Source organism: Arachis stenosperma, chromosome 7 (assembly GCF_014773155.1).
Source record: "Arachis stenosperma cultivar V10309 chromosome 7, arast.V10309.gnm1.PFL2, whole genome shotgun sequence".
Classification (NCBI taxonomy): domain Eukaryota; kingdom Viridiplantae; phylum Streptophyta; class Magnoliopsida; order Fabales; family Fabaceae; genus Arachis; species Arachis stenosperma.
The window spans coordinates 4,268,419-4,289,073 of record NC_080383.1 but is presented as its reverse complement, the minus strand read 5'-3'; the positions used below and the strand labels follow the sequence as shown (position 1 = coordinate 4,289,073).

Here is a 20,655-nt window from a genome sequence, read left to right as displayed (position 1 = left end):
AATTTTTTAAAAGAAGATAACTCTCTCAAAAAAAGATAACTCAAACAAACCATATTAAAAAAGAACTACCACAATATGTTATTTTGCCTTGTTTTGTAAGTAAACCAGTAATGGTAAAGCAAACCCTTTTAATCCTATATTATATCACATTGTAGTAGTGATTGTACCCACACGAACTTGTTTGTTTCTTCTTTCCTTAATTAATCCTACCAAAGATCGAGTCTTGAAACCCTTGTTCACTCAAAACATCAACAACCAAGCTTTTCAATGGCAGAGGCAGAGGTTGCCCCAAGAAAGAGACTCATAATTAAACTTCGTTTGCCGCGTTCAAGAACAGTGTCATCTGAAGAGTGCAAACTAAAGCATGATGCTGATACTGAAAAGCGTGGACCAGAATTTATGGTTTCTGATTCATGCGGCGAGAAGAGGAAGAAAGATCAGCATTGCACCACTACTGAATACTCGTGTAATGTAGTGGGAAAGAGCCATGCAGAAGGTTCTAGAACCTTGTCAACTGATGCACAGTGCAAACAGAAGAAGGACGATGACGGTGCTGATTCTCGCGGAGACAGAAAGAGAAGAAAGTTGGCAACTTCTGAAGTTTCTGTTTCCACAAAATCTTCTGTGCAAGAACACCACAATGCATGTTTAAGAATCCCAAGAACCGGTTCTAAGGTGCTTGACTCGAAGAACACGAAGAAGGAAGAGGAAGAACATCACAATGCATGTTCAAGAATCCCAAGAACCGGTTCGAAGAAGGAAGAGGAGATGAAGGTTGTTCTGAATGAGCAGAGAATGGATCGTTACCAAAAGATGCAGTGTTGGGTGATCTTGAAGCGCTTCATGGTTGGAAGAGATGGCTGGGCTTTCAATAAGACTGTGGATCCCAAGAAGTTAGGGATTGTTGGTAACAAATGTGAGAGTGTGTTGTTGAAGCCAATAGGGTTTGAGGATATAGAGTCAAAGCTGCACAAATTCGTGTATTCAGGGCCTCATGAATTTGCAAACGATATGAGGCTTTTGTTTTCTTATGGATTCATGTACCCTCAAAGGGATCAGATTCATAGAGTTGCAAGGAGATTCAGTGAGAGCTTTGAAATTACTTGGAAGGCTTTGACGGAAAAGTGGTCCACTGAAGAGAGGAGAAGGAACAAGATCTTCAAAAGGGGAAGAATGAATAATAAAGCGGTTCCCCAAAAGTTTTAGTACAAAGCTCTGAAACTGTTATCAAAGTGTTGGATTCAACTCTTTTGCTAAGTGCTATATTATTATTCTTTTCACAATTTTCTTTACCAATGTTTCTCAAACAAACTCGAGCCAACTACTTTCTTTTTTAATTCATCTTAGTGTGATGAAACTGTGAAATCCGTACGCTTGGTTTGTAGCTTCAGTCAAATTTTGACTTAGTCATATTTGTCATACTGATGTATGTTTTAATTTCTTCTGTTAATAATATTTTAATTGTTCTTATTTTTATGTTAATTTCTATTTAATTATCACTTTTTAGGTTTATTTGCCTTTATGTCATTAACTCGTTTTATGATAAAGCATATTGTTGTCCTTAGTGTTCTCCTAATTTTCTGTAAGTACTTAAAAATTATCCCAAAAGAATTAACATGAGTTACGTTGGCAATGTTTAGAGACTAAATAGAAGCAATACAAATTTTAGAAATTAAATTAAGGTTCACCTGCAAATTCAGAAACCCAATTGAGTTTGAATACTAACTTCATAATAAACACGTATAAATAACATATAGAATACAACAATAAAAAAAATCACATTCAAACTTGATACAATTATAGAAAAGGGAGCTACCATATGAAGTGGTTTGAGGGAGGAAAATATCCCTTTAGGTGCTTAAGAATAATAGGTGATTAGGAGATAATTTTTTAGAGATTATATGTTGTTTGTAATTGGGCTGAACAATTCTCCTTTTTGGGTCGAAATTTCTCACGATAATAAAAAAAAATATGAAGTGGCTTTCAATAAATACATGGGTTATCCATATTGATAACAAACATTTCAATTACTTTAAAATACAAATATATTAAATCTATCACACCATATTGAAGTATTGAACATTAACATAATCCAATTCAATCCAAACAACACAAGACGAACATTAATAATATAGTACTAGTGTATTACTTAGAGGATCGAAAATATTGTTTGAACAACGGTGAGAATAAGCAGAAAAATGGCAGCAATGGAAGCTACCGTCCTCCACGGAGTGTTGCAGTAGTCGCGCTTCAAAGTTGCTACTTTTCTGTTCCAAGGCTTCTCACAGAAATCATTCAAGCCTTTAAGAATACAAGAATATTTCTCATTAAAATCTGAAGTCAAAATGTTCACGGCAAGACCATTGAACATTTTAGCCACTGCATTGCTATCACCTAACTAATTTTCATTTATTCCTTTCTTAATCAACAAATCCACATCTTTATCTGTGTTGATAAGAAAATCAATGACAAAGATATAGTCAGTGAGGTAGGATTCGTATATACAGTGACATTGCTCGAAAGCTAACAAATTTCTCAAAACAACTTGGGTATGTAAATTGTGTGCTGTGTATGGGTGACTCGAAACGGTGCAGTACTTTTTCTTTGGGCGGGTCCTCTAAGGAATGCTTTGAGGCTTGGGTAGATAGGGGGTATGAGTAAGAAAAGGAGTTTCTTGCGGTGATTAGCCAACAATGTTAGTCTAGAAATGCATATTGATCTTTATCTTACAGTTGAAATTGGAAAGCCCTCACTCTTTCTAAGATAGAACATGATGTTTGAATACTAATTTCAGAATTAAGATGTGTAAATAATGTATAGAAACTAGAAAGCAACAATAAAAAAATATCACATTCAAACTTGATAAAGAATTACAGAGAAGGGAGCTGCCATATCCAGTGGTCTTCAATTACTTCATAACAAAGTGTTCATAATAAACACTTCAATTCTTCCCAAATACAAAGATATCAAACATGAATCTAGTACTAGTGTACTCCTTGGAGAATAGAAAATACTGTCTGAACAACAGTGAGAACAAGCAGAAAAATTCCAGCAATGGAAACTACCGTCTTCCATGGAGTGTTGCAATAATCGCGCCTCAAAGTCGCAACTTTTTTGTTCCAAGGGCGTGCACAAAAAGCATTCAACCTTTGAAAAATATGGGAATATTTCTCATTAAAATCTGGAGTCAAAATGTTCACTGCAAGGCCATTGAACAGTTTAGCCACTGCATTGCTATCACCTAACCAATTCTCAATTATTCCTTTCTTAATCAGCAAATCCACATCTTTGTCCGTGTTGATAAGAAAATCCAAGACAACGATATAGTCAGCGAGATAGGATTCATTGATACAATGGCATTGCTCGAAAGCTAACAAATTTCTCAAAACAACTTCAGTAGTATCCTCCACTCTAAAGAATGGAATTCTCAAAGTATGACCAAAAAGTTGCAAGTCTAGTAAGCATTGACTAGCTTTCTTTACCTCAAACTTCACTCCTGCTTCCTTCAAATCAGTTGCACTATAAATTTGCACTATCTGTGCTTCTCTTGAACATCTAGAGATTGATAAGTTACAGGACAATAATAGAAGCTTTCTAGAAAGATCTGTGAAATGAGCTATTCCACCAACATTGGATACTGATAAGTCACCCTTAAAATCACCAGGAAAGATTATTCTACCAGGAACTATATGATAAAGAGCGAGACTTAACAACGAAGGATGCCTGTCGTGGCTCTGGCTCTCGCTCCCACCAATGAAGGTAGAAGGAAAAACCAGATTGTAAAGCTTGTCAAGAACAAAGAATGGGACTTGATTCTCAAGCAACAACAAATCATATTGTATATAAAGCCTTAGCCGTGGTGGCAAAAGAATAGCATCGTCGCCACGTGTAAGCATGAAATGGTACCTGAGTAGAAACTCTAATATGAAGCAGCAGTCCACCAAGATCACCATAACAAGTTCTTCCTTACTAAGCTTGATGTCATCTGAGTAACAACCACGAATCTTTGGCTCAAGCTCTTGCACGCAATTCACAAAACTTTCTAACTTGTTTGTCTCGGATCTTTCAATGAATTGTTTGCAATATAATCTTTTATGGTCCTCCATCTTTAGCAATTTTTCATTTCCATGGTGAAAAGGACCAATGGAAACAATCTCTGGAGTGTATGCATCTTCTTTAAGCTTGCGGATGTTGTGGGGAACCCTGTAGATGCAACATTCCTTTGTAAAGCGAGGTTGTCCCTTCTCCAACATTGCTTCAATCTTCATTACACCGTCATTAGGATTCGGAGTTGCCATCTATATCAATAGATTAATACTTTTCCTTTTTAGTTAGAATTTTATATACTTATTGGTTACAACACTATGGAAGAAATTATGGTATTGATTATTTGATTACATAGATGCTATTTACTGTGATATTTTACATGTAGTTATATAGATAGACTTTTTTTTCTATGTTGCTACAAACAAAGCTTAGTGTTAATATGGCAAATCCAGAGAAAATTTAAAATCTTAGGTGTTATTAGTTTGTTAAATATTATTTTGGTCTCTTTTTATATATTATAATAGATAGATTCTATATTAGTTAATAATAGCAGAAAGTTAAAAAAAACATTGGAGGATAATGCGATATAATAAGGCACACTCACCTTTCAGCCTTTGTGTATTTGAAAAGTGAAACGATATGAGAGTGTGGCCTTTGACTCAGTACCCTACACAACACAACAAAACACAAGTTGAACCTTGTGTCAGTAATCATTGTTTCACAATCAAACAAGAGATTGTATAGCATGGGTGGAATAGGACACACAACCTTATAAAAAAAATTGTGTTATGCAACCACAATTTCAAATTTCATGAGGATAGATATATATAGCTGAGATTGGGAAAAAAATAAAGACAAGTATAATGATCTTAGCTTGCAAAGATAAGACAAGTATATCATTTTTTTCTTGGATGCTCTAAGGCAAGTATATATCACTGTGATTATGAAATAAGAAACATATTTATTCAAGGCTCAGCCTCAAGATATACCATGATGAGTGATTGACACATTAGTATATAATCATCATCCAAGCTACAAAGCACATGCATTAAGCTAGTACTACTTGGAGGATAGAAAATCCTGTCTGAATAATAGTGAGAATAATGAGAAAAATTCCAGCAATTGAAGCTACTGTCTTCCATGGAGTGTTGCAATAATCAAGCTTCAAAGTGGCAACTTTTTTGTTCCAAGGATGATTACAGAAATCATTCAACTTCTCAAACATGCAGAAATATTGAACATTAAAATTCATATGAAGGGGAAGCTGCTAGCTAGGTGTCCTAAACTTGTGCATTGAAAGTGATTTCTCTGGATTCGAATCGCATAAAAAATACAGAATAACATCGCATGTTCCATCAGCTTGAACTGTGTAGTAGTTGACTTGTTCATGAACTTGGTCAACTCTTGTTTCTAGTTTCTTAGTCAGAATATGTCCTTGATGATCCATTGTAATTGTATGTGTGTTGGTAGCGCTTACAAACACAGATGGCTGCAAAACTTTTCCTGATTTTATTACTTTTATATTGCATCATGCAAAAGTTGTATTTAATCCTCACTAATAAATAGATTGTTTTTTAAGAAATCTGTAACATGGCTTTTCCCCCATGTGATTAATCACAGTTTTTAAACATTTCTTGTGTTGGAAGAAAGCAAAATTCAGTGAGTTAGTAGTTCACCTGGCCTCCAAGTTTGGCTTACAATATTTTTTTGTATGAATTATTGTCTCAACTATCAATCATCGATAATAAATTCATATTTTTCTCACATCCAAGAAATTAAATTCTCATTGAACATGCTTGAGTAGAAAAATTCCAGCAATGGAAGCTACCGTCTTCCACGGAGTGTTGCAGTAGTAGCGCTTCAAAGTTGCTACTCTTCTGTTCCAAGGTTTCTTACAGAAAGCATTCAAGCCTTTAAAAATACAGGAATATTTCACATTAAAACCTACATTCACAAGATTCACTGCAAGACCATTGAACATTGTAGCCACTGCATTGCTATCACCTAACCAATTCTCAATTATTCCTTTCTTAATCAGCAAATCTACATCATAAGAAAATCCAAGAAAAAGATATAGTCAGCGAGATAGGATTCACTGATACAATGGCATTGCTCGAAAGCTAACAAATTTCTCAAAACAACTTCAGTCCAGTCATGCACTCTAGTAAAAGGAATTCTGAGAGTATGACCTGAAATTTCCAAGTCCTGTAAGCATTGACTATTTTTGTTTACCTCAAACTTCACTCCTGCTTCCTTCAACTCAATTGCACTATAGAGTTGTGTTAGCTGTGCTTCTCTTGAGCATACAGAGGCTGATGGTTGGAATAAGTGAGAGGATGCTAATAGAAACTTTCTTGATAAATCTGTGAAATGAGTTATGTTACCAACACCGGATAAGATTAGCTCATCAATATCACCGGGAATGGTACTGTGAGGAACCATATAAACAAGAGCGAGCCTTAATAATAAAGAAGGATGGCTTGGGTTGCCACTATTCAAAGTAGAAGGAAAAGCTAGATTGAAAAGCTTCTCAAGAACAAAGAAAGGAACTTGATTCTCGAGCAACACCAAATCTAAGCCTACATAGGTCTGTAACCGTGGTGACAGAAAAATGGCATCATGACTGGTCCTCTGGTTAAAATGGTACTTGAGTAAAAGCTCTAATATGAAGCAGCAGTCCACCAATATGACCCTTTTAGTTAGCCACTTGATCAAATTAGTGTGTATATAATAAAGATTAAAATAGTTGAACCTTTTGTGAGAAATCAAAAGTTCTGGAAGAATCACAAGAGTTTGAATAGCATGGGTGGAATAGGAAACATGCACAACCTTATAAAAAATACAAGTTGTGTTATGCGAGGACAATTCCAAATTTCAAGAGCAACATTCAACATGAGATAGATATATAGCTGAGATTGGGAAATGATCTTAGCTTGCAAAGTGAAGACAAGTATATCACTTTTTTTTGTCTTGGATGCTCTAAGGCAAGTATCACTGAGATTATAAAATAAGAAACATATTTATACAAGGCTCAGCTTCAAGATATACTATGATGCAGAGTGATCGACCCATTAGTTAATACAAATTTATTACTTCTAGCCTTTTTTTTAGTATTCAAATACACAATAAATATTCACGTGCAATAACCAATTAGAGTTAGTTAGAATAAAACCTGATTTGGTAGTTTTTGTTAGACCATTCAACTAAGACCAACTATACAAAGCTGATAACCAAGACTACTTTTAGTTTAAGCTTTACACACAATAGTACACATTCTTTATCTACAATTGAAATTGAAAAGCTTCTCTTGTTTCCTTTAAGATAGAACATGATGTTTAATTTGAATACTAATTTCAGAATAAACATATAAATAATGTAAAGAAAGTAACAATAAAAAAAATATCACAATCAAACTTGATACACAATTACATAGAAGGGATACGCCATATGCAGTGGTCTTATAACAAACATTTCAATTCTTTCAAAATACAAAGATGTCAAAACTACCACACTACATTGAGAATTGAACATATGATCATCCAATCCAAGCTACACAATATAAACATTAATCTAGTACTAGTGTACTCCTTGGAGAACAAAAAATACTGTCTGAATAACAGTGAGAGAATAAGCAGAAAATTGATCATTTATGTAATCACCAAACAATCGAATACATAATTATTCTCTAATTTATAAAATTTAACAAAGACATTGATAAGTATATTGGTTTAGCATTTATTTATATATTTTATTTATTTATGTTATATTTGTAATCATATTATATCTATTTTTATCAATATATTTTTTTAAAAAAATATCGTTAGTGTTAGCACATGATGTATTAAATAAATTGAAGGATAGAAACACGTAACTATTTTCTTTTTCAGTCGAGATTCAGTAAAATACTATAATATAGACTTGTAATATCAGTATATTAATAGTGAAGTGGAGAAAAAAATGTAATATCATATCAAATTTTTTTTTTAAATCATAATTGTAATTTATTATTGAAATCATAATTTAAATATTCTAAATGGGATAATTTCATTTAGAGAATTCATCATTCAAACATAATTTTTATACACTTAAAAGCTACATTTGAGTTAATACACTTAATACCATATTTAAAAAAAAATGAACAATACACATCATATTACTTTTTATTAATTAAATTATTACAATTCAAATTAATTTTAATAGAACCATTTAAAATTATAATTTCAATCTTATCACATGCATAGCACGGGTTATTACACTTGTTGAATTAATCTGAAGTTAGGTTAATCTGATTTCGATTCTGAATTTTTTATTTTTAATTTATATTTATGAGTTGGGAAAGTATGAGGAGCCAATGGAATATTTATACAACGTGTACAATGAAGGTTTAGAGAGTGTTAGAGATATAATCATTAGTGTTACCTTTTCTCATCAGCTGAAACTTTTGGGATGAGTGGTATTATGACATGGTATTAGAGTGCTAGATCCAAAAAGTTAAGAATTCGATTCTTGGTCCCAAAATTAGTTTAAGTTTTTAGAAAGATGTCCCTAGTACTCGGATGGTTATTCTAGATGGTATGGAAGATGTTCATTTTGTAACTCAATAGCCCATTGTACAAATAGTATTTCTAATTCTGATTTATATTTCTGAGTCAATTTTGAATTAATTTGAAGTTAGGTTAATGAGATTTTGATTCATGATTTATATTTTAGGTTAATGTGATTCTGATCCATGATTTATATTGAGTAATACTCTTAATAGCAAGGTTGCAAAAATCGGACCGGTCATCGAACCGGTCAAGTGACTGGTTCAATGGTTCAATAGTTCAACTGTGGTTGAACCGATTTAATTAAATATAGAGTGAAATTAAAAAAATTCAATACATAATCATAGTTCATAGAATTCATATGGCATTCAAAGTATTCAAGAGAGCAGAATTGAAGAAATAAAAAAATTGAACATTGCAGAATTGAAAAACCCAGAATCCAGACCAATATATCAACTCATAGTTCATATTTCATAGAATTCATATGGCATTCAAGTATTCAACAGAGCAGAATTGAACATTGGAGAATTGAACTAATGGAGATTGACCCGCGACGGTGACTGACCCGCGACGGTGAGTGCCCGCGACCCGCGACGGTGACTGGCCCTAGCGCCGGCGTCGATTTGGATTCATGGAGGTTGTTCTTCGACGGGGAGTGGGAGTGTTCTTGCCTCTTGGCTTCTTAGTTCTTGCTTCTTTCTTGGATTACCAGATTAGGGATTAGGGTATGGTGAATTCACCAATTCAACACGCGTTTTTCAGTTCTCAGTTTCACCATTTTTTTAAAAAAAAAGATAAAAATTCAAAACGGCGCCGTTTCATTTTTAGGAGAGAAAACCGGTGCCTGCATGAACCGACCCGATTCACTGGTTCGGCCGATTTTTCAACCGGTTTTTTGCAGGGCAATTTTGTTGGTGGACCGGACTGGTTAGGTGACCGGTTTTCTGTTAATCCGGTTGAACCGGCTGATCCGGTCCGATTTTTAGAACATTGTTTAATAGTATTCTTCTTTTTGATGTACGATTCAAACAAATCAGAATCTATCATCACTACCATTATATCATAAAAAAGGTTTGAGAATTCTACAATGTGATGAATATGCTTTGTGATTTTTTGATATATTTGATACTTTGGTTATTTTATGGATATGTTTGATATTGTTTGTTGTTGTTAATGTCTTTAGAAACTATGAACATATTAATGTCTTTGTTGTTGTTAATGTTTTTGGAGAAAAAAAAAACATATTGTTAATATTCTTGTTATTGTTAATGCTTTAGAGATAAGGAACATGATGATTAATATAGTTTCTTTTTTTTTCAATTTTTTAATTTTTTAAAAATTCGCGGATATCCGTGGAATCCCCTGTTATTCGTGACAAGGACGGGACGGGGACGGGAACTGGATATGGAAGCAGGAGGGGGGCACGTCCCCGCCCTCCGAGGCCCGTGGATACCCGTTGTCATCCCTAATATTTGGTGGACAAATTATTATTTTGACACACAAAAAAATTGTCGTTATAACAAAATAATTTTTAAATAAATTAAAGACACTCATAACTCTTTAAAGATTACACAAAAGTTTAATTTAAAATTTTTTATTAAAGTTATCTCCTGGAAAATTAGAAAAGTTTAAAGTTTGTCAAACTTTTATGATATTCGAAGAGAAATGAGTGCATTTCTTTTATTTAAAATTATTTTATCAAAATTAAAATATTTGAAAGACTAAATGAATGGATGGATTATTTTTGAATGCGTGTAATTCAAGTATTACTTTGTTAGATTCTATTTTCTAAAATTAAATTTATTTAAACATAGCTTTTTAAACTCTCAACCAAATATAAAATATAATATTTTTGTTTTAAAATTTTTAAAAATTATTTATAATTCTTCCAAACACGGATCTAAAACTTTCTATTTTTGGTATTTAGATGTTACTGTATTCAATGATTTAAAATGGAATGGGACTGACAGTCCAAAAACTTTGTAAACAGTCTTCATACAAGTTCAACTGGGCCTTTTGAATGGTATATAGCTCTTTTCCTGGCCCAGAAAAGAAAAACGATACTATATAAAGCCTAGTGGATTCACCTGAAGTATAATAATAATATAATAATTATTATTATTATTATGTAGAAGATAAACCAACAATGTGATTAGCAATTACTTGTAAGATTCAGTTTGTTAATTGTTATATACGAATGAGAATTTTTCATATCAAATGATTTAAAAGGTTCATATCAAAAAGAGAAGGCATAGATTCATGAGTGTTCCTATATGTCTCCATGCAAACTATGTGCCCATTGGACAGACATATCAAATGATTTAAAAGGTTCACCAAACCAAACTAAATGTGTATTACATGATAAGGTTTATTATCATCATAAGATTTTTCTTACAAGTTGTACCAAATTAAAAGCATTATGCCATCATCATAATCATATTTCACTACTACTTATTAGAGCAATTAATTAAGTTGGTTCCGCCTTAACCTACTTTAATTACCTAGCTTGTAGGAAATTACAAAAAATAACAATGATAAAATCTTATTCATGAAATTAGTATCATGTACTATATGATTTTGCTTAAGTGGCTAATAATTTAATATCTAGGTTAAAGATTATTGGTCTTATTTGTGAATTATACTCAGCATGAGGCAGCTATGACTTCATTCACAGACAACATATTAACTATGCAATTAAAATTCAAACCAATTAACTGTCCCAAATTCAGGTGCCTTGGGAATGGACAAAGGAACAAGAGTGACAAAAGTCAATTTGTTCTACTAATAAGACATGGGAAGAAAAGAAGAAAAAAAAAAGTCAAAGTTATATTGAGAGGATCAATTTGACTTTCTATGAGCTTCAAAGTTCAAATAACTTCTGAAAATTGTCAAATTTATCTGATGATGTGGGTGATCTAACTTTAATTTCTATTGGCCTCTATATGACATAAAAAATTAAAAATACACAAAAATAAAAAATTTACTCAAAAGCTTTTGCTATAATTAGTATTACTTGTATGTTAGGCTGTTTACAGAGACAATATACTAAAACAACGACACAGAGACAAAAAGTCGTGTTTGGTAGAGAAAACATGGATAGAAACAATATGTCTAGAATTAGTGTATTTTGTGTCTATCTTAACAAAAAAAATAACGGAGATACTAACAAAAAACACAACTTATTGTTTATTTTTTTATTATTCTTATTAATTTTTTATAATTATATTTTTTATTATTATATTTTTTATCTCAAATTTTTTGAATAAAGAAAAATGAGAATAAATTAGATTTTCATAATTTATTCTAATTTATCACCAAACAAAATACAAAAATATAAAATTTTGTATTTCTATTTATCAGTGTCTTATCCTATCTTGTTTTTGAAAACAAACCGTATCCTTATTGAACCACACTACTTATTAATATAATCATAATCATATATACTAATATACAGTTATACACAATGATACAACTAATAATCATTTTTTATATATACTTTCTAAAAATATAGTTTTTACATTAAATTAAATTATAATCGTGACTCATAATTATTCATTCAATTTTTTTTCTATCTTTAGATTTAACTTGGATATTAATTTGGATGTAAAAGTAATATTACTTATTTTCTATAAATCATAATTAAAGAACAATAAGTGATTATAATAAATATTTTTTGAAACTCATTAAATATGTTCTAAGACTCCATTTGATAATTGTTTTACCATAAAAAATATAATAATATTAAACAACCATATTAGATATATATTAAAATCATTCATTAGTGTAAAATATATATTAAAATATAAATTATATATTAAAAATAAATAAAATTATACATATATTTAATTATACAAAAATATATAATTGTTGATTTTAGTAGGTATAAATAGTATTTTTAAATATTAAAAGTGTAGAAATAAAAAAAAAGAAACATCTTTTTTTCTCAATAATATAAACCCTACATTTCATGTGGAATTAAAGTATAACAAAGAATTACTCTAAATAAATAAAACATCTTACTTATTTAATCTTCTAACATGTTACATATTTTCTTAAGATTTGAATGATATTCACACATTCCAATGTCATTAAAACTAGGTAGTAGTACAGCATGTGTTTGGAGCCTAATAATTTCTCCAAAAAAAAAAAAAAAAAAAACTGAAAATCTCCAAAGAGGGTCACCAACATTTTAACCTACCTACTGTATATATGTCAGTTGCCAAGCAAAGACTATATGAGAACATGTTTTCACATACATCATACATGCAATGCAATCTAAGATCATAACAACTACAACAACATCTTTGCATGAAACCATAACATATAATAAATTATTAAATAAAATCTAATAAGAGAAGCAATTGAAGTTAATGCCAGCGGTGTGTTTAACCAAATGCCACAGTCAACCTTCTTTTCTTCTGATTTCTGAACCCTTTTTAATGTCTCTATAAATATTCTCTGTACACTCTCTTCCTCTCTTCACCACATATACTCTTCTCTTCTCTTTCTCTCTCATTCTTGCTACCCTTTTCTTCTTTGATCTTCTTTTCATCATCATCATGGTGTTTCCAATGGTGCTTCTTAGGCTTCTTGATTGGGTTTTGTACCAACTTCTTGCTAACTCTTTCTATAGAGCAGCAAGGAAAATGAAGAGTTATTGGTTCAATTTTGAATATAGCATCATCTCATCAAAACCACAACATCTTCAACAACCTTGTTTGTCTTTTCCAAGTGTCACAAAATGTGACTTAGAGGCTCTTAGAGCTTCACAACCAACACTTGCTTTTTGCGACGTTCACAAAGTGTTGCTAAATACACACTCCTTCTTCCCTTTCTTCATGCTTGTTGCCTTTGAAGGTGGCAGCATTTTAAGGGCACTTCTCTTGCTTCTCTCTTGTCCTCTCCTCCTCATTTTGAACTATGACATGAACCTTAAACTCATGACCTTCATCACATTCTGTGGCCTGAGAATCAAGGACATGGAATGTGTTTCAAGGGCAGTGCTGCCTAAATTCTATTTGGAGAATCTCAACCTTCATGCTTATGAGGTTATGGCTTCATCAAGTTCCAAAGTTGTGTTCACAAGTGTTCCTAGAGTCATGGTTGAAGGGTTTCTGAAGGAGTATTTGAGTGTTTGTAATGTTATAGGCACAGAGTTGCAAACTTTTGGTACCTACTTCACTGGTTTTGTCTCTGATTCTGGCTTGCTTGTGAAGCATAGAGCACTCAAAGAGTATTTTGGTGACAGAAAACCAGATATTGGTATTGGAAGCTCAAGTTTTGATGATCATATTTTCATGTCACTTTGCAAGGTAAACACATACATAGTAAACTTAACCTTCTTGGCATACCACATTACTGATTTTGGTATACACATAGTATAGTCGTTGTTGTTTATGGTAAACTTTATAGTAGACATGTTTTAATTAAGTGTATTATTGATAATGACAGGAAGGTTATGTGGTGAACAATCCAAGCCCAATGTTGGGAAGGGAAAAATATCCAAAGCCCTTAATCTTCCATGATGGAAGGTTGGCATTCTTGCCAACCCCATCAGCAACATTATTGATGTTCATGTGGCTCCCAATTGGGATTCTTCTGGCCATATATAGAATCCTTGTTGGGATCTTGCTTCCATACAAATGGGCAATGATACTTGGAGTTTGGAGTGGCATAAACCTGAATGTGAAAGGAATAATGAGGTCTCAAAGTTCAGAACAGAAGAAAGGGGTTCTGTATGTTTGCACACATAGGACACTCCTTGATCCTGTTTTCTTAAGCACTTGTTTGGCTAAGCCTTTGACTGCAGTCACATATAGTTTGAGTAAGGTGTCAGAGTTCATAGCTCCAATTAGGACTGTCAGACTCACAAGGGATAGAAAACAAGATGCTCAAACCATGCAAAAGTTGCTAAGTGAAGGTAATTTTGTGTTTCTGCACTTTTTGTCTTCTTTCCTTTTCTGTTTCTGTTCATATCTGATTTTTCAAATGTTATAGAAACTATAGCATAAAAGGAAAATGTTCTTAAAGAGATAAAGAAAACAAAGATCATAAATTTCGCAATTACTAAGAATTGATTTAACTGAAATTATCTTCCAGTAAGGATAATAGATAAAAATCTTTAGATATTTTTAGATCTTTGACTAAATTATCATCTATACGTCAAAACTTAATTTATCACATAACAAATGTTATGGAAACTATTGTTAAAGAAAGAAAAACTTTGCAATTAGTAAGAATTGATTGTGATTTGGTGTGTGGAAAACAGGTGACTTGGTAGTATGTCCAGAAGGAACAACTTGTAGGGAGCCATACCTATTAAGATTTAGCTCATTGTTTGCTGAGTTGGCTGATGAAATAGTTCCTGTGGCTATGAATGCTCATGTCAGCATGTTCTATGGGACCACAGCAGCAGGCTTGAAGTGTTTGGACCCCATCTTCTTCTTCATGAATCCTCGGCCATGTTACCACATTCACATCCTTGGGAAGGTTCCTAAGGAGCTTACATGTGCTGGAGGCAGGTCCAGTTGTGAGGTGGCTAACTATATTCAGAGCCAATTGGCTCTTGCTTTGGGATTTCAGTGCACTACTCTCACTCGGAGGGATAAGTACTTGATGCTTGCAGGGAATGAAGGCATTGTCAATCAACAACATAACACCAACAATAATAAGGAAGAAACTTAGCTGTCGTGAAGTTAATAGTTGAAAACAGTTAGATGTCATCTTAGTCGATCATATCATTTCATCTGACGATTCTCAATTATTAAGTTTATGTAGAAACAATTTTATGTGGTCTCTGTCTAATAATAGTAGTTCCTAATTTTTTTATAAACTGTTTTAAATGATATTGCATTTTAAAACCACAGTTATGTACCAATGAATGATCTGTATGTAAGTGTTCACCAACATTTTGGAGTTCCATATTGTTTATTTATTTTTGTACAATTACCCTCAATTATTATTCTGGAGTTGCCAGCATTTTGGTTGTTCTTGTTGGATATATAGCATTTATGATTGTGATATTTATTTAGAAAATGATAGTGTCAAGTGTCAACCATACGTACAATAATGAAAAGTTAAATATAATGAATGTTAAAGCTTTTTTTTTAACCTAAAAATATATCAAGAGAAGACAACAACATTGAAAAAACACCCAAATTTAGTATAGACATGTTAATGTCTAGCTCAATTTAAGTGATTTGATACTTAACTTTCATAAATAAAATAATGTATGTCAAGTCTAGTGAATAAAACGGCAAAAAAATTTAGTTTCTATAATTAATTTTTCAATTATATCAAGTATATATTAAAATTAATTATATTAAAAATAAATTAAACTGCACTAATATTTATATGTAAATATATATATTATTTAGATATATAAATAATTTTTTTTAACCATGTATCTATAGAGTAAACTTCAGAAACAAAATTTTTGAAAGTGTGAGCTTTTATATAATACATCACCTTAAAAAACAAAAGAAATGCAAATATGCAAACATGAGTAATAAATATGCATTTAGGGAGTGAAAGAGCAAATGTGTAAGGTGGGACCTCATATTTAATGAAATTGTTATATAGTATATGTTACTTTTGGTGTGTTCATTCAAAACTTCAAATCAGAAGACTACCCTATATATATATAGGTAAGCACGATTTGGATTAATAAAAAAATAGAAAAAAAAAAGAATAAATAGGTCATGAATTTTTTTATCGGCAAACATTTAAATTTTTTAGAATTTGAAAATACATATAAGTCTTTGACATTTTTAAAATTTGGACATATCAATTCTTTGTGTTTATTTGAGTCTCTTAGATTTAATAGAAAAATCAAACATAATTCTTGTTGTACTGATCTAATTGATACCGATACACATATAAAAAAATTTTAAAAATTAGACAAATTAAACTCAAAATCAATATGTCTAAATTTTAAAAAAATAAAAAAACTTAAAATATATTTTTAAATTTTTATAAATTTAAACATTCACGTACCAAAAAATCAAAGATTAATTTATCGTTTTTTCTAAAAAATATTAAGTGGTATACATATACATTCAAAAGTGATTTATCTTTCACACTACTATATATATTATTGTCATATATATGTTACTATATATTTGCTTGTTCTTTTTTCCAATTTTTTATCGTTACATCATATTGAATATATTCATATCATAATATTAATTATTAGTAATAGCACTCTAGATATATGCAGTGATATTCATAAAACTGCGTGCTTGAAAACAATTATTCAAATAATATAAGCAGATGTTGATACTGACGGGTAGGTGGACACATTAATTAACTTCATGGGATTAAATGAGTCATGGGAATAATATATTATTATTATTATTATTATTATTATTATTATTATTATTATTATTATTATTATTATTATAAGGTTTTATGTAATACTGTAACCTTTATTCCCTACAATAATTATTGATTTAGTAACTCCTAAATTGAATGTTATCATGGAACATTCGGATTTTAATTAAATAAAGCTTAAGATATTTGCATATATGCTGAAGAATAATATATATCCCCTCCAAATAGAACAGGAGAATAATCATATATATCCATGATGGAACTTAGTTGTGATTGCTCAAATATATCTTAATTCTTTGTGTTACATATTTAATGGGCTTAGGGAATGTTTTCATACTCATGCAAAATACTACTAATCACATCAACTCCTTTATTTAATAATTTAATTTTAATATACTGTGAATATAAAATAATAATTTTATATGTGTATTTAATTATATAATACTATATTAATAAAAATATTTATTTTTAATATTATTAATCGCATAAATAGTTATTTAAAAAAATATACGTAATTATATGATTTTATAAAACATTTTATATGGTTCATTATATCAAAATTAAACTCTTTATTTAATTTGCACAATAATTAGGGTTTGTTCATAAATACAATGAGTTGGTCATGGACCATATACATGCCCCATACTGAACTGAATTGATGATAGCAACCTCAAACTTGTACTTTGGATTAAATTCAAATATCTAATATATGAAACAACTATGAACAACCACAAATTTTGTTGACTACCAACTACTACCATAATTACTTTTTATATATGTTCTTTTTTTTTTTGAAAAATTATTATATAAGATTAGTCTTAATTAAACCGTATATTTGTTAGTACTCTAGCTAGTCTTACAAACCTTGAATATACTGAATTATAAATTATATTATGTATATACTGAATTTATTTATTTTTAAATTACAAGACGTTCATTTTTATTCTATACTATATAATAGGAATACAAGAAAAATCGGTGTCTCATTTTTTTTAATACTCTTTGTTATATATAATTTATAAAAAAATATTATTTTTAAAATTTGAACCCGTGACTTTTTGTTAAATTATAAATCACTTATCATCTCAACTAATTTAATTTTTAATACTTTTTTATATATTTAATAAATAAACAAATGAAACAATAGGCATTAAAGTAGTGCCTATTGATACACTAGTACATATAATGTGTGTGTGAAATAGCTATTAAATTTATTAGTTAATGTATAATATTCAAAGTCATATCTATCATCTAAATATGAATTGATCTAATTAAATTAAATGGTCCATTAAAAAAAATCAGACCAATTATTCATGCATCCAAAGTTCTGTGATCTTAGACTAATAATTGAAAGTTTTAATTTATTTTCTATATTATTATGAATACAAATTTAAATATATTATTTTAAAAATATTAAAAAATCCAAAAAAAAAACTTTTATTTAACAAGGAGAAAGATGACTAATAAAAATATAAATTAGGATTTTTAATCATTTTCATACTTTGAAATTGCATATATAATTGCCTTTCTTTTTTTTAATAACGGAAAAAAATACGTGAAAATGCTTGGTTTCTAATAAAAAAATATTCAAAATAATTATAAAGAAAAACGTATTCCAAAGTTTCATTTATTTCCTAAAAGGTATATTGAAACAAAAAATATCTTTGTACTATCTACTGTCTATATATATATATGAATAGGGGAGAAAATATTTGTCTTTGTCATTTTTATTAGTAGCTAGATATTTGATGAATAAAATGATTTTCATTTCGATTTAACTTCAAATTTTATTATTATTAGAAAAGCAACTAAGTATTTGACCTAACTCGGGAAGGAGAAGAGATATCGAGGTTTATTATTATTATTATTATTATTATTATTATTATTATTATTATTATTATTATTATTGCCTCTGGTAAAATACTGATCGGCTCTAATAAGATAATTTAGATATAGAGAAATGTTAGAAAATCAGTAATTTTTATGATTTATAATTATTAGTTAGTCATCATAGTATTTTTAATAGTGTAAAATTATTTATTTTTTTTTTACTAGTTAAATATTGTCTAAATTTTAATAAAAGTGGTTGTCTCTTAGATTTTTTCATTTATATATATAATTTCTAGCCTCTGTTGTCGGTGCTTTTTTTTTATTATTTTTTGCACTTATTGATTTCAATGGTCACTTAGCTTGGTTAGTGGTTTAATATTATTACGAGAGAAATAAATTATAATATACTTAAACTACTTAGGTGTCACTCCTCATATGAATGCTATATACTTATATATTCTTTTTCATCGATTCAATTTTGTCAACTTGTTTCCTTCATAGAAGATGGACCATAGAGGACCTTGTAATTAAAAATGATATTAATGATGATGAAAATGAAATAATGATAGTAACGATGATAATAATTCTGATAATGATAATGGTGATAATCTTATAATATAATTAAGAGATATGTGAATTTCTTATATGTTTCTTTCATATTATAACATAAATAAAAGTTTATATGTGTGTGAGTGTGTTTATGTTGGATACCACATAAATTGACTTTTCAAGGGAATTAATTTTGTAGGGTTCAAAGTAATTCCATGACACAAACACACAACTAATCTTGGTCCTTGGATATTTATTTTGCTAGGATAATACCCTATCCTATATGAAAGACAAAAATAATGAAAATCCATTGGATAATTCATGGAGAGAGAAAATGATTGATAAATGACAACTAACCATGCATGCATTCTTGTATTGGTAGCATTTGTTTTGGATATGCTATATGATTGTTGGTAATCCATCCATATGGGAAAGTTTGGGCAATTATATACTTGTATTATAAATAGCTAACCTTATTCCAATATAATAATGCATACAATACAAATGTATGTTCTAGAGTTTGTGAAAACAAAAATCATATTATTCTTATTTCATGAGGTTTTAGTTTTTTGCTTTTGATCAACCACTTCATGAGCTTTAAAAAGAAATGTTTTCATGTGTGACACTATCTCAATAACATGAATTTAAGAAAAATTATTGAAATTCATTTTTTATGTTCACTTAAAACTCATCGGTAAAGATAGATTAGATTAATTTGATGAAATTTTAAAAGTATAAAATAAGATGAATAAATCAATTAGATAACTACATACACAAAGAAGAATTAAAATTTTTAATATTTGTATAAGTAAACAATCACTCGACTCGACAAAGTTAATTATATTGATTAATTTGATTTGGTACTTATTTTAATAAAGATACCAAAAGTATTTTACTTAAAGATATTTGTCTAATCACAAACACGACTCTAAAAATAAAGTTGAAGACGCCTAACTGGGAATACTAAAGCGAGGGTGAACTTTTCTATCGTTGGGTAGTAAAATTTGGTATTTTACACAAATTTACTAATAAAGTAAATAGACTTTTCCATCTTGTTTTTTTTCTGTAACAAAAACAGAACTAATTTACTATCTAAGAGTTAAAAAAATATTTTTATTTAAAAATAATTATAAAATTTTTATTAAAACATCTACTCTTTTATTTTATTTTTAATTTTTTAAGCGTATCAGAGTTCAATTTTAATTATTATTAGTTAATGAATTATTGCATATACAAGCCAAACAAGTATCAGCGGAAAAGTGAGTATCTACCATTTTATTATGTTATATTGAAGATTTGAACTATTTTTAGTGTCATTTTTTTGGGGTAGATTAGTGTCCTTTTGAAGTAGGTT

General features: G+C 30.0%; 4 protein-coding genes across 4 annotated transcripts; 2 read left to right on the top strand and 2 right to left on the bottom strand.

The window, feature by feature from the left end:
• The first annotated feature begins 267 nt into the window (after nt 1-267).
• On the top strand, nt 268-1,206 carry LOC130939238 (uncharacterized). The gene has a single exon (XM_057867359.1). The coding sequence runs from the start codon at nt 268-270 to the stop codon at nt 1,204-1,206; it is 939 nt and encodes a 312-aa protein (XP_057723342.1).
• Nucleotides 1,207-2,984: 1,778 nt separating this feature from the next.
• Nucleotides 2,985-3,896, bottom strand: LOC130939237 (uncharacterized). The gene has a single exon (XM_057867357.1). The coding sequence runs from the start codon at nt 3,894-3,896 to the stop codon at nt 2,985-2,987; it is 912 nt and encodes a 303-aa protein (XP_057723340.1).
• Nucleotides 3,897-5,830: 1,934 nt separating this feature from the next.
• Nucleotides 5,831-6,489, bottom strand: LOC130939236 (uncharacterized). The gene is made up of 2 exons (XM_057867356.1): nt 6,237-6,489; nt 5,831-6,090 (listed from the first exon to the last, which is right to left on the bottom strand). Exons 1-2 carry the CDS (start codon nt 6,487-6,489, stop codon nt 5,831-5,833), a joined length of 513 nt encoding a protein of 170 aa, XP_057723339.1.
• Nucleotides 6,490-12,988: 6,499 nt separating this feature from the next.
• LOC130940761 (glycerol-3-phosphate acyltransferase 1) lies at nt 12,989-15,554 on the top strand. The gene is made up of 3 exons (XM_057868992.1): nt 12,989-13,903; nt 14,043-14,511; nt 14,860-15,554. The coding sequence occupies exons 1-3, from the start codon at nt 13,151-13,153 to the stop codon at nt 15,273-15,275; spliced, it is 1,638 nt and encodes a 545-aa protein (XP_057724975.1). The 5' UTR covers nt 12,989-13,150; the 3' UTR covers nt 15,276-15,554.
• The last annotated feature ends 5,101 nt before the right edge of the window (nt 15,555-20,655 follow it).